General features: G+C 51.4%; 1 protein-coding gene across 2 annotated transcripts in view; it reads right to left on the bottom strand.

Moving 5' to 3' along the window:
• Positions 1-14,499, bottom strand: part of USH1C (USH1 protein network component harmonin) — a 52,534-nt gene that overhangs the window by 14,147 nt on the left and 23,888 nt on the right. For both annotated transcript variants that reach the window (XM_027115269.1, XM_027115268.1), the window contains exon 15: positions 12,484-12,557. In XM_027115269.1, the coding sequence (XP_026971070.1) occupies positions 12,484-12,557 (74 nt within the window). The remainder of the gene's footprint in view (positions 1-12,483; positions 12,558-14,499) is intronic.

Here is a 14,499-nt window from a genome sequence, read left to right as displayed (position 1 = left end):
GTTGTGGTACGTATATACAATGGAATATTACTCAGCCATAAAAAGAAACGAAATTGAGTCATTTGTTGAGATGTGGATGGATCTAGAGACTGTCATACAGAATGAAGTAAGTCAGAAAGAGAAAAACAAATATCGTATACTAACCGCATGTATGTGGAAAAATGGTACAGATGAAGCGGTTTGCAGGGCACAAGTTGAGACACAGATGTAGAGAACAAATGTATGGACACCAAGGGGGGAAAGCCACAGGGGGGTGGGGATGGTGGTGTGCTGAATTGGGTGATTGGGATTGACATGTATACACTGATGTGTATAAAATTGATGACTAATAGGAACCTGCTGTATAAAAAATAAATTAAATAAAATTCAAAAATTAAAAAAAATAAGTAAATAAAATTTAAAAATTAGTTTGAAATTTTAGATTCAAAAATAAAAGAAACACTTAAAAAAAAAAAAAGAAACAGTGCTTGGCATACCACAGCTAAGTGTCAGCTGTCACCTGTCACTGCTCAGTCCTCGTTGGGGGCAGCTTCCTTTGCAGACCCTCCTATCTCACTGTACAGCTGACACCTCCCCTTTGTTCCCTGACTGCAGTCAAATCAGCCTGTAGTCAGATATTCGGTTATTGGTGAGGATGTTGGCTGCAAGATCTCCATCTTGGGGTCTCTTTCATCAGCAATGAGACAGTCAATCCAATGGCTGGCTCTGAGGATATAAGCCCCAGGAGGTGGGAGGATAAGTGGCTGCCTGCCTGAATCCACTCATGGACCTGCAAGGACTTCTGTGGGGCCCTGTGCACAGGAGCGTCCCCTGCAGATGGAGGACCTGGGCCACCACTTCCTCCCTGATGGTGGTTTGGGGCCAAGTGCGGTTTGGTGAAGCTATGATCTGCCTTGAGGAGGCAAGACATGGGAAGGGGCAGGGAAACACCTCAGGCAGCCCCTTTTTCTCTCCTAGAGCTGCAGCAACCACCTATCTTGGCCTCTGTGACCCTCTGAGGGGTCCCTCTGCTGCTCCTCTATGAACAAACAGCAGCAAAAGAGGCCAGCCCCCAGGGACCCTGCTGCCTTCTCAGCTTGGCCATGGGGTCTCACAAGCCCAGGATCCCCACCTGATATGAGACAGACAGACACACACACACCCCAAACCCCTGGCCACAGGTAACAGGACACAGTTTTGGCCTGAGGCTCCTGGAAGATGGCGCTTGGGGCCACCTCCAAGCTGACAGGCACTCCCAGAGAGGTCAGAGTGGGAGGGGCAGAGGGTGGTGGGGAGGACCACAGACACACGACGGGTATCATTTTACTTGTCGGAACGCTGTCTGATAAACCACCATCCTCTTCAACATCTCCTGTGGCTGCCAGAAAAAAAAAAAAAGTTCCACGCTGGATGTTACCAATAGGTCTCTTCTGCCCCCTGGTGCCAAACCCTGGGCCTGCCAGCCTGGGGTTGCTTGGCCAACATCCCTCCCCAGACAGACACAGCCTGATTTATGTGAGGGGCCCCTCAATGCCCCCAGATGCATCAGCTACCTAGTCCTAGTCAAGAAGACACCACCCCTTGTCATCAGCCTGAAAACACATTGCGGAGGCATCAGCAGGCTGTCCCAGGAGCGTGAACTGTGCTTTTTGGAGAGCTAAAGCTCAAAAGAAGTATCTGAGCTACTCCACCCTAACAGTTGGATAGGGTTTCCTTGAAAGGGGAATATAAACTCTGGCATGACTGCTCCCTCTGTGGGTGGGAGGCCTGTCAGGGGCCGGCACCCTTGCAGGGGGTGCACCTGAGTCCCAGCTTGCTCAGCCGTGGGCGACTGGGGGTGGGCAGACCCTCCCCCCGCTCAGGGCCACACCCCACATTCCCAGCCTTAGTGAGGAGTGAGACAGGAAGTGGAGAAGGGAAGTGGATCTGCTTTGGCCAGTTCCCCATCTGAGGGTGACACACGACAGGCCTTAGGGGCGCAGGCCAGGGCAACTGGAATCCCTGTGGGTTTTGGCAAAATGGCAAGTACTTAGGAGTTTGGGCTTTGGAGTCTGAAAGACTGAGTAAATTGTCAGTCCTGGCTCTGCCTTGGACAACCTACTTAACCCCTCTAAGCTCAGTTTCCTCAAGTGTTAAACAGGGCTAACGATAGGAACCATATTATTACTTCTAGATGGCGCTCTAAGCTGTTTGGTCAAGTGAGAAACAGGCATTTCTCTGGCTGTGGCAACATCCACTTATACCTATGTGAATTCACCTCTTGGCTAATGAGAAGGTGACAAGATGGCATCTGATGTGAGTTTGTATCCCACCTCGCTCTAGAGGCAGTAGCAGCTAGGGGAGACAGTCCATGTCTGCTCCTCTGGAGATGGCCTGGAGGGGACCCAAGGGGCTTACCAGGACCTCGGATTTCACAGTTGGCCTGTAGACGAAGTTGGGCTCCTGGTGGACCATGACAGGTTTGGAGATGGTGGACACGCCAGGGCCTCGTGGAGGCTGTGGGCTTGGGCAAAATGTCTATGGGGTTAGTTTAAAGAGAGACCCATGTGAGGTCATGGCCCGGGTGGCCCAGGCCAACCACAGCACTTTGACACACAGACAAATTCACACCATGCACTGAGCTGGCCTGGTCCGTTCACCCTGCCGGATGTCCTAGGGATGGGGACAAGAAGTCCATTGGCCACAGTGTGTCCTGAGGCCACAGAAAGTATTGGGTGGTTCTGAGGAATCAGGGACTTGAGCCAGAGCTTGCTATGGGGGCACCAGCAGGCACTGTCAGTCAGAGGATACTTTCAAGGCTCTCTCTCAGTGGCCACGGCTGCCATCCAGCTTCCTCTCTCCCAAGGGAGACAGTTGCAGTTCCCGGACTGCGCATGCAGCATCTGCTGTTCCTGGTGGGTGGGCACAGAGGTGGGGGTTTGGGAGGGAGGACCAGTAAGCGCGGCATCCAGGAGAGCTGATGCAACACGTCTGCTTTGCTCTAACCCACTTGATCATCTTGGGCAAGACAAATCGGGTCACAGCCCTGCCCCAAACCCTTCACGGGTCCCCACTGACCACTAAACTCCTTGGCTCGACCCCCATGGGCTTCTCTACTTTCCTTGGCAGCCTCATCCCCCACTCCTCGCCCTTCTCACACTGCCTAACTTGAGCCTCCAAAATGCCCGGTTTTCTTGCCTTCAGGGTTTTTTACCTGCCCAGGTGTTAGCTTGGGTATCACCACCTTTGGGGACCATTCCCTGAGCTTTTCCTCTCCACCCCCTCCCCTCAACATAGCACCTGTGCTTCCCTCATCTGCCCTGGTAGTGTGGGAGTTTCCTGCTTACTTGTCTGTCCTTCCACCAGACAGTCTCAGACAGGGACTGGGCTGCCTATTTTGTGGTGGTTCTCTGGTGCCCAGCACGGTGTCTGGCATATAGTAGGTGCTCATTAAACATGATACCTGAGTAAACGAATGACTCAGTATTATGGTGGATGTATGGGGCAGTGCCTGGGAGTACACGTGGCTCTGAAAACCTTCCCCTGGCAGGTGCCTGTGTGGCAGGCACAGGTGCCGACCTGACACAGGTGTTTGTTTCCACCACCTGAGGCCTGCTGGCGGCGGGGCTGACTGTGCAGATGTGTGATGGTCCACACGTCCTACTGCAGCACTGATGACCACTCGCCAGTAGCATGCAGGGAGGAGAAGGTTGGGCAGGGTCAGTGGTGCATGGGCCAAAGTGCTGACGCGAGCAGGATGAAGCTAACCAAAAGAGCTGACCCCTGGCCTCCGCATCAGGGACAACACTGGCTTTGATGTCACTTAAGAGATTTAGGGTCCAGTTCTTCAGGGGCTCCTTGTGTGGGGAGAGTCTCTTTTAACCTTCTCTCTGCTCTGATCAGGAACTAACAGTGGGAACTTTGTGATGCCTGGAGAAATCCAAGAAAGTTGGACCCTGTTTTTGAATCTTGAACCTGACTCAAAAGGTTGCAGTTTTCCTCCGATTTCACATTTGCAGCTTCACCCAAATTGTCTTGTACCCTGATCTGTCACTGAGCGTAGGTAATGTCTGTTGAGCACCTCCTACGTGCCTGCCACTCTCCCAAGTATTAACTTAGAATGAATTCATGTACTAACTCATTTGATCCATGTCATAAGTAGGTGCCGTCAGCATTCCCATTTTATGGACAAGGGTACCTAGGTTCGGAGAGATGAAATAACGCATGCCCAAAGTCATCTAGCCAGTGACTGAGCCAGGATTCAAACCTGGGTAGTTCCTTCCTGTCATCGTTATGTCCCCTGCACCTGCAATGCCCTTCTCCCATCCTCCATGTATCACCATCCCTCAAGGCTCAGCTCTACAGAGGCACCTTCAACTTCCCATTAGAATGAATCTCTCCCACAGCACCTAGCCTCTCACAATTTTATAGCTGAATCCTGCCTGGTCAGCTGCTAATCCTTCAGATAGCAAAGTCCTGGAGAGCACAGGTGGGCCAATTGCCTCTGTGTCCACTTCAGGACAGCTCCCCAGTCCCACACACGGAAGCACAAGGAAGGTGCTCAACTGATTACTGAGTTGAATTTGTTGAGGGAAAGCTGCTGCCCCTCTTGGTGGGGGCCACTCACAAGAAGCATGTGGGCCTCTTTGCCAGGCTAACTCAGCCCCTGCAAACTGCGCTGCCTGGGCTCTGGGGCAAGACATCCTTGGAACAGACAGACTTCTCTCTGCCAGAGCTCAGGGCTCAGGACCCCACCGGGAGTCCCTCTGAGAGTGCCCTGCTGGCAGCTGCAGCCTCGTCAGCGTCCGGCACTTCCTTCATTCCCACATTCCTTCCCCCAAGCGCCCCTGAATGCCCTGAGATGCTTATTCTGCACTTCATGCAGGAACTCAAATCCATGCAGGAAAGGTTAATAAAAACAACTGATCGGGAACCACTGACTAGCCTCCCCCCAAATCCCCACTCTTAGCTGACATGCGCTGCTGTAGTTCTGACTAGAGTCTTAGCCTCACAGCTACTGGAGCAGAGAAATATTTTGTTTTTCCTTCCAAAGGATCAAAGCTCCATCTCTTCCTTGGGGATCGCCTCTTAGGCTTTGGGTTAAGAACAATTAATGAGAAACACGTCTTTTTGAGAATGATCACTGTTCTCCCTGCTGACATCCAGGAAAAAGATCCCTAATCTTTTAGTAGTAAATTTGGAGCTTTCTAGGAACTATCCATTTTCATTTTTTCTGTAGCTGGAAGCTGGCCAGAAATTTATGGGCATTGTGCTTCGAGCGAACGCAGTTGGCTGGTGCCACAGAAAATGGCACAGTGATGCCCTAATTACTGGACAGTGTTATCACCTCATTTACAGAGCCTAATACTGCTCCCCTGCTTCCCATCCCCCAGAGAATTCATTTCCCATGTTCAAGGCTTTCTGAGCTAATATCAAGAAACAACTGGCTGTCATATAAGTAGAGCTTTGGCTCTTCATTAACACAGCCTTGCAAATACTACATTGAATGTTACCAGCCCATACTAGCCAAGTGGAGCAAAGAGAGGGCAATCGACACTGATACAGTGTTGCTCATCCCCACTATCACAGGCAATTCACCACACAATACAGCGCTGCAAAATCAGCAGAAACCACACACATGCAGGACATCCATGACATGCAGGCTGGGGAGCTTGTTCTTGGAAAATGGGGTGGGGGGGATGCTTCTTCCCGTCTCCTCACAGGAACAGAGGAGGACGTGGGAAACAGAAGCCCGGCCCACTCTTCCTGCTTCCCAGCATAGCATGCAGAACAGAGGTAGTACCTTTGGGGTGGGTGGGAAGCTCCGTTCAGGGACGGGAGAGCTGGCCGGCTTCCCACTGTGGTTCTTTGCCTCCCAGTCCTCTGCTGGATTGCCTGTCTCCCCAGCGCGGAAGGGGTGGTTGCCTAGTGCCTCTTCCAGTGCCGAGGGCAGTGGGCGGGTAGGAGTGAGGTCTTGCGTAGGAATGGATGGTGGGGGAGGGATGGGAATGGGGGGTGGAGTGCGTTGCACCCAGGGTGAGGATGAGGCACTCACGTGGCCTGATGAGGGAAGGACAGGGGGTGCGGGGACCTTGGGGGGTGGGTTGCAGGGTGGAGGGTGGGGCATCACAGGCAAGGCAGAAGCAGTCTTGGGGGGATAGTGGAACATGTCCAAGGGGATGTCATCCAGGTCAGTGGTGTGGAGGTGCAGCCCACCTGCGAAGCGTCTCAGGGGTGGGGCCAGGGGAGACACAGAAGGCAGGGAAGGCGGGAGCCCTGTGGTCATCTGGGGGGTTGCAAGGAAGTTCTGTAACTGCTTAGTGCCCCACTTCACAATACATCGAGTATAATGCTCATCTATTTATTTCTCTTGCTGCTGAAGACCCACCACCCTCAAGCCAGAACCATGGGGGTGTCACTTCTCTGCCACCTGGGTGCCCAGCTGATCCCATACGAGGTGGCCAGTAGGGAGTGCCCAAATGCAGGGGAGCCCCAAGTTATGTGGGTGGTAAGAAGGCGACCATATAATCCATTAGATGACCAATAGTCATCTAAACTGGAACACACTTGACAGTGAAAAGGACATCTGAGTAGTTATGCCAGGACAACAGGCCTAACCGGGATCATCTCAGATGAGCTGGGACTTAGTGGTCACTCTGGAAATAATCCCAGAAATACAGATATGCCCCCCTCCTCAAGAGAGGAAGGGGGAGTGGGCTGGTTGGCGGCCCTGGACAGTGAAGCTTGCCAGTGGCCATCTTGCCTCCCGCTGTCCCCAGGGTGGGTCTATGTGGAAAGAAGGGCTGTTACCTCTGAAATCTCAGTATCAGCAGAGGAAATCTGCTCAAGGCGCGTCTGACAGAGCCTTTCCACCCAATATTGAATCTTTTCCGATTCCTCAAGGTCTTCCCGCTCTGTCTCCGATACCTGGGACCCAAGGCCGGCGCAAAATGGAGAGGACAGAGGGCACACTTGAGTCACATGTGGGCGGCACACTCAAATCAGTAGAACAGAAGCACTTCTCAAAAAAACCCAGAGAATTGTTGGGTGTGTCAATTACCTAGAAAAAGCCCCAGGCTTGTTCCACCTGGCCCCAGAGGAGGTGGAGATAAGGGGGAGGGGGTGTTAGGGTGTTGGGCTAGCTAACGGCAGGTGTAGGCAAAATCGGAGAAGGAGCTCGTGCATTGCGTGGGCTTAGCTGGCCCCTAGGATCCCCACCAACCCTGAGGCTCTTATGATTCCCCAAGTATGGTCCTTTTATAGGCTCTCAGCACCTCCCAAGAGTTCAACTCTTTTTCATCTCCCCTCCAGGCCGCCTTGTCCTCAGGAGCACAAGCTCAATTTTATCTTTAATCTTTTAGCTAATTTGCTCCTAATGAGAGATCTAATGCACTTCACATTTTTCAGGACTTCTCTGGATTTGTAATCTAATCAGTTTGGCTTCTGATTCATGGAAGCATTAAAGAGAAGCGAAACCAGTTAATATCTCCAACAGCTAGGGAGTTACCTAGGAAATAGGAATATGCTGGAAGACTACTTTTGACATGTCTTGAAGGGGACAGCCTTAGATATATTCCTGGGTTGAAGAGGTCTAGAGGTTTCAGACACATCTCATGTTGATGGGAGCAGCCTCAAACTCACAGCCTGATTAATTGGGGGATAACCTCAGACCCCCCACCTGCCTAAAGGGGTTAGCTTCAGACCCATACCCTCAGACACAAGGCAGACTGGGGAAAACGGGTCTTGGATTCATAACCTGGGTTGGGGAGGGGGTTGTCAAACTGTCAAACTGACACAGATCTAATGACAGGTGGGTAGAAGGCTAACTTCAGATCTACAGCTGAACAGAGGGTTAGCCTCCGACTCAAACCCTGAGCAGGGAGGGCAGCCTCACAGCCACACGGAGGGTGGAGTGGCCTAGCCTTGGGCTCATACTCTGGTTGGGGGTGATGGGAGTAGAGGACAGACTCAAATCTCTAACCACATGTATAGAGGCTAACCCGAGACCTACAATCTGGGCAGAGAGGCCAGCCCCTGAGCAAGCGGGCCCGTCTCGATCCCAAACATACACTAAGCCAGAGGCTAGTCTCAGATGACTCTGGGTAGGTAGGAAGATGTCACTCTCCAGCCTGGGGAGGAGGCCAGGCTCACTCCATCCTTGGACTGCATTTGGGAAGAGCAACTCCATCTGGTTCCCTGAGAGCGTGGTGGGGACCAACCAAACTGCCCCAGGAAAGCTCACCAGGCCTGGGAGCAGGACACATACCTCCTGGGCCAGCCGGTTGATCTTCAGTTGCTTTTCCTTCTCTAGCATTTCCTCTTTCTCTTTGTAAAGCTTTTGCTCAAATTCCAGTTCCTTCTTATTCTTTCTCAACTCCTGAAGGCTATCATACTTGGCTTTCTTCTTATCCTTTCCTTTCTGAGCAGATGTGGCATTGTTTATAAGACAAGGGTTACAAGGTAGTGTTGACACTGGCACAGCACAGCAAACAGGGCATTCAGTCTTCAGACAACAGCAGGCAACCACCCCACGGTGAGCCCCTCCCCTAGCTCTGCCCCACCACACTGGGCATTGGACTTAAGGTTAAGGACAGGCAGGACGCTGCTACCCATCACAGAGTGAGACACATTTCCCTGTGCCAGCCAGAAGAACTGGCTTACTAGTTCACTAACAAGCTGTGTGACCTTGGTTAAGTTCCTTAACCTCTCTGGGCCTGGTTTATCTCATCTCCAAAATGGGGGAAATACCTACCCCACAGGTTTGCCATTCAGAGCCAATGAAATAACATCTATGAAAGAGCTTCGTGAGCTTCAAAGCGCTGTATTTTAAAAAGCATTGTATTTATTTCTTAGTATCTGGGCATATGCCTTCTCCAACAACTGGATGTTCAGACATCACAGGTGCATCTTGGTAGATTCTAGAGAAAATCTGGGACAGATCCCCGGTCCTGAGCTAGAGGAGAAGGGTGTCAGCCTCCGACCTGGGAGCCCAGAGCCAGGGACATCAGATTTTGTCCTGATGCTTAAACTCCAGACCATTTCATCCTGGAGAGTCCAAATCCACTGTTCCCTCTGAACTAGTCTCCTGAACTGAGGACTAGACAGAAACTACAGGACTGGGAGATGGTGGGCAGGAGAAGGTAGGGAGGATGGCCTAACTGCTCTTCACTGGCCATCAGGGTTGAAGAGGACTGGGGGAAGGAGATGCAGGGCAAACAGACTTCTTTTTCCCGTTTGAATGAGACCACAACGTCTGCCTTCCTGGTTGCTTCTCCCATGGGCTTGCAGGGAAGCCAGGGAGTAAGGAATGAAGAAAATTAAGATTTATGGACTACCTATGTGCTAAGGGATTAAAAGCTGATTATCTCATAAATACGTATTATCCCCCTTCTGATGAAAGAGCCGAGGTTCAGAAAGGTGAAGGCCCTTGCTGGACGTCAAACATCTAGTAAGTGGTGGCGCCAGAGTTTGGACCTGAGTTTCCCCACGGTGCTCTGATGAGCTGGGGGCAATGGAGCACGGTAGGAGGGAGCGTCAGACCCCATCACACAGCATGGAGGACAGGGGCCAGCAGACAGAGTCAACACTCTGGGGAAGGAGGAAGCCTGCACGTTCACTGAGCTCACCCCCAAACCCACAAGGCTTCCTGGGGCCTGCTCTCAGAATTCCTGAATCATCCCAGCATCCAAGGCCAGGAAGGAGGAATTGAGTTTCCCAGCAATGGACACACAACTTTGTCCACAGCTGGAGGGGCGTGATGGGTCATTATGGACATGTGACCGAGTCATTCTGCCTCCCCTCCTAAAGACTACCCCCACCTCTGTGCACAGGTTCCCCATCTAGGATATGGGGACTCACCCCCAGAGCAGTCTGTGAGCCACTTGAGAAAATGGTTTTCACTACTTCAGAGTTCTGCTTGATTCCTTCCTACCCCGTTCACTAGATTCTCAGCTCAGTTGATAGATGAATCCCTACTATCATATTATCAATTCAGACAATTCCCCAAGAGGAGCCAGAAACATTCTACCCAATGGCAGTTTGCTAGACTAAGGGCATGGCCTCTCACAGGGACCATCATAATAGGCATGGCCATTCTACTAGTTTAAAAAAAACCACCAGTGTTAAGATTTTAGAGCTAGGGCTCCTGGGTGGGGCAGGCAGATATGAGTTTCTGTCCCATTCCCAAGAAAAAAGTACCTGCTTACTGAAGCAGAAAGGCAAGCTGCCCCACAGCACTGCCTACTGATCACACACTAGCCTTCTCCATACGTGTTACTTAGCTGTGTGTGAATCGGCCTGCCCTGCCAGATGGCGGGCTCCTACAAGTAGGGTTGGTCTCTGTGATTTACTCAAGCCGTCCTGGGGAAAGGATTCGGTCAGAAACATGAATCCTTCAGGCGCTGGAATGGACTTTGTGAGGTCACAGGCCTGGGCGCCTTGAGACCCAGAGGGCTCAAGAAGACACTGAATAGTTATCTTTTCAAATAAGGGGAATTTTTTGCATTGCTGATCAAGGCCATAGAGGGCCACTTGTATTACCTGGGGACTTCGCTCCAGCTGCTGGGAGACAAAGCATCTCACATGACTCTAGAAAAAATGTCAATGGATTTTCAGAGCCAGCATGAGGGACATGATTCTGTTGTCCTTTAGCTGTCAGTTAAATTCATGGCAGATATTCCTTCTGGTCCAGACTGAGAGGAGAGGCAGATGGGGTGGATGCGCTCTTGCTTCTACCTAGATGCAATTTTTCTCTCTTTTGGAAATGAAATGAAAACCAAAACACCAGCTATTTCTGGAATGACTGGACTAATGAATAGAGGAAAATAAGCTTTCCTATTCACCAAGAGTGATTTTCGAGTGACATGATTTCTGATGGGAGGTGTGTGTGGAGGAGATGCTAGTTCTTTTACATTTATCTAGTTATTAGTGCCTGGAAAAGATTTTACCTGTACATCTCCTTTTATTATTTTTTCAAATAAAATCCTCTGTGTGCGTGTCTCATAACCTGCACCCAACTTGATTTTTCACTGTCTGACCTTGGCTTCTGGTCTTGGCCTCTGGTTCTACTTGACAGAGAAACAAAGCAGAAGTTTCCTGCCATGGTTCTGTCCTGTCCCGTGCCCAGTGGGGCTGGTGCCGACCCAGCAGTGCCTGATGGTACCTGGGAAGGTCTCAGCCCATGAATACCTCCCCCACGATGCCGCTGTGACAGCGCCCTGCCATCTGACATCAGTCTGACAGAGAGGCACAGACAGGGTTAGCCCCCCCCAGAGAACAGGCGGTCACACTGTTGAGAGACGACAGGAGAAGAAACAATGTTTGGAAAAGGTCAAAACCAACGGCAAACTCAGCAGCAAACAGCACCCAGTCCTGGCCTACCTTCCGGATGGTTGGGAATTTGCCATCGTAGCGATAAAACCATCCAAAGGCTATAAGAACACAGAGAACAAAGCAATGAGATGCAGTTCAGCTCAGCCAGAGCATCCGTGGGCAGCAGCCAGGAGGAGTTGGGTTCCCAAGGAACTCGCGGCTTTGTGAGATGAAGAGCAGCCTCGGCAAATTCAACAGCAGAACCACACCCTCTATCTGACTCTCCACTTACCTGGCCTCACCTGGGTTGTAAAGCAGGCCCAAGACCACCTGAGAAAGGGCCCGATTCCCAGGCCCCGGGCCACTGTCAGCTGCCTCCCCCAGGACACTGGCTTCAGCAGTCAGTGCCAGAAAGTCAAAGAGAAAGCCCCTTGTAGAAGGATGCGCTTTTCCCCATCACAGCCACAGTCTGCAAACACAAAGTCCCATTGAACAAGGCCTCTCCTGACTGGCGTCAGGTTCCTCCATCCAAGAAACAACCCGAAACAAAAGGGAGCCTGGGTCTCTGCCTAGAACGACTGTCAGACAGAACAAAACTGTCTTGTCTCACAGAGCAGGCCACGTCCTCTGCTTTCAACGGCGAAAGAGAAGGCTCTGGCAGGGTCAGCTCGGGGAAGGACGCTCAAGCAGCAGTGGGCAGGAGATCTGCCCCCAGAAAAGCATATCCCCACCCAGGCCAGATCACCAGCCCCCTGCCTTCCCCAGGCAACAGCATGACGGATGGGCTAATACCTCAAGGCTGAAGCTCCCTGGCCAGAAGTGATGGCTTAATTACCCACCCTTGACCAGCCTGAGCTCTGGAACGGGATCTAGAAAGCCCCCGCTAGACCCAGCACTATCCTCTTAGTTGCTGGATGTTGGGGAGGTCTAGGGAGTCTTGGGGGAGAGGCCAGAGCAGCAGAGAAAGAACTTAGGCTTGGGTAGTATTAAATATTTGAACCAGCAGTTCCAGCTGACATTTCAGCCTGGCCGTGAGTCTTGTCCTTAAGGTATTGTATGCAGTGCTTGGACCAAGCCGGGGCTTGGAGGAGCTTCCCGGACTCCAGGAGTCCCTACCACATATTGGACCCTCAGAGCTGGGTGTCTGCAGGGCTGGCAGGAGGAGGCGGGCAGGGCAGAGCAGCAAGGCCAGGGAGCGAAGCGGGGGCCGCAAACCTGCTCTCCCTGCTTTTCCGTGCCTCCGTCCAGGTCATCTGCTGGGTCAAACTCGGGGTCCACTCCCAGATCATCTACCCAGGAAAAGAGGAGGAAGCTGGTGAACCAAGAAGGACTTGGGAGATCAAGAGGCCAGAGGTGCTTGGGTGTGCCTGGGGGCCTGTGACCAGCTTACTCCATGGGAGAGCTGGGAGGTCAGGGGCGAGAACAGGGCTCAGGAATCCAGAGCAAAGGTTTCTTGCTCTGGGATGGTGCATGCAGTGCTTTCAACCTCGGTAGTTCTCATTTCTCCATCTGTAAAATGGGCTCACAACAGGGGCCTCTGATCTGACAGCAGCATGAGAACCATTTTGCAGGGGGTTTGGTTGAAACAGGAGGTGCAGTACTGATGACAGGAATATCTGAGTACTATACACGTTTGATGCCAAGGGCTTGCAATGGGAAACAGATCCTCCCAGCTTCTTCTCATCACCCTTGGAGCTCTGGGTCCCCAGGGAATGTCAGAACTGTGTGTGTGGGCAGCAGACAGAAGTTTGGGATCCTGAGGAGGTGAGGAGGTCCCAAGGGGTAAAAGGGGCACGTGTGCTTAGAAAGACATGAATTCTGACCTAATGTGGAGAATAGCAAACTGTCCTTTCCAGTGATTTCTAACCTGGACTCTGGCCTCCCTGGTGCCCTGGAAAGTAGTGTTTGAGTCTGCTATGAGCTGCTTATTAATATTTCAGAATATTAATTAGAAGAGCTGGCCTATTAACCTATGAAAAGGCTATACGTAAGTTCCTTTGCTTTTGGCTCAGTTTATATTTACTCAACAATGGAACACTGATGCTTTCTTGCTAACAAGAGGGACTACTTAATAAAACAGTGAATACAAATGATTACTTAATAGTGTAGTAGGAAAAAACTCAACTTCCAAACCATGGGGTCTAATGGGATTGGGGGCTAATAGATGGGGTCCTCGATGAGAAGGCTGGAAAGCTCTTATTTAAACTTCTTATCTTTCAAGCCTCCTTCCAGCTCTGGGAACCTTAATTACCCCTCTGCCCCCTTTTGCTTTTGCTAAGGAAAGCTATTCTGGGGCCTCTGTGACTGTACGTCCTGGCTTTGAGGGCTCAGTGCAATGTTGAGGTTCTGCTCAACATTGAGGTCGGTCGTGGGTAGGCAGGCAGAGCCCCTGGGAAGCAGGCGGGGAGGGGAGCAGTCAGTTCCCCCTGATCATTAGGATGAGTGGCTTCGTTTTCCAGGCAAGAGATGCTTCACACTCTTTCCTGTCTGTTCAAAAATGCTGGCTCCACACAGGCACAAGACACCTGAGTCAGGTAGAACCTGTCAGCTGACTGGACCCCCAGATTGACGAGTGGTCAGGGAGGGGCTGGCTGCAGCCTGGCCTGTCGGCTAAAAGGCAGAGACCATTCCAGCCTCCGAGGAATGGGGGAAAGGTGGGAACTGAGCTGGCCCAGAGGCCTTCCTGCACTTCCTGCCTAATCTCCAAAGTAAAATTAAACTGCCGATGCAGATGCAAATGGATGGCGGTGGCCTGGCTGCCTCAGCTCAGGCCGGCAGAGCCTGGTCCTCAATCACTTGCTTCCTCCCGTTCCCTTAGAAGACATTTACATCTCCAGCAAAGGGAAAGCTTTTGCTCCTTTTATTCAAGAAGCTTGATTTGGTCGAAAAGCACTGAATAAATAGCTAGAGAAAGGGCTTTTATTTTTCACAGTTCCTGAGAGGGTGTGTTTGCTTTGAGGCCAAGACCCAATTTCTAGGAAGGTACTAAATTGACTGGGATTACTTTCATGAGAAGCAATTAAAATCGATTTCTCCCTTTCAGAAGCTCCTATTTCACTCCAAAGAACAAATTAGCTACCTGTCTAAGGCACAGATTATTCGCCGGGAATCTAGCTCTGGCCACATCCTCAACTCATACCGAATGTCATGGGGGCGGCTGATGAGAAAGTGCTTTGTCCTTCGGAGAGGATCCGAGATGACATTGCCCCGGTTCCAGCAAGAAATGTGCTG

The sequence above is a fragment of the Aethalodelphis obliquidens genome, unplaced genomic scaffold (genome assembly GCF_003676395.1).
Source record: "Aethalodelphis obliquidens isolate GAN/ISIS:26980383/991018 unplaced genomic scaffold, ASM367639v1 scaffold14, whole genome shotgun sequence".
In the NCBI taxonomy this organism is placed as follows: domain Eukaryota; kingdom Metazoa; phylum Chordata; class Mammalia; order Artiodactyla; family Delphinidae; genus Aethalodelphis; species Aethalodelphis obliquidens.
This window is presented reverse-complemented; position numbering and strand designations above follow the sequence as displayed.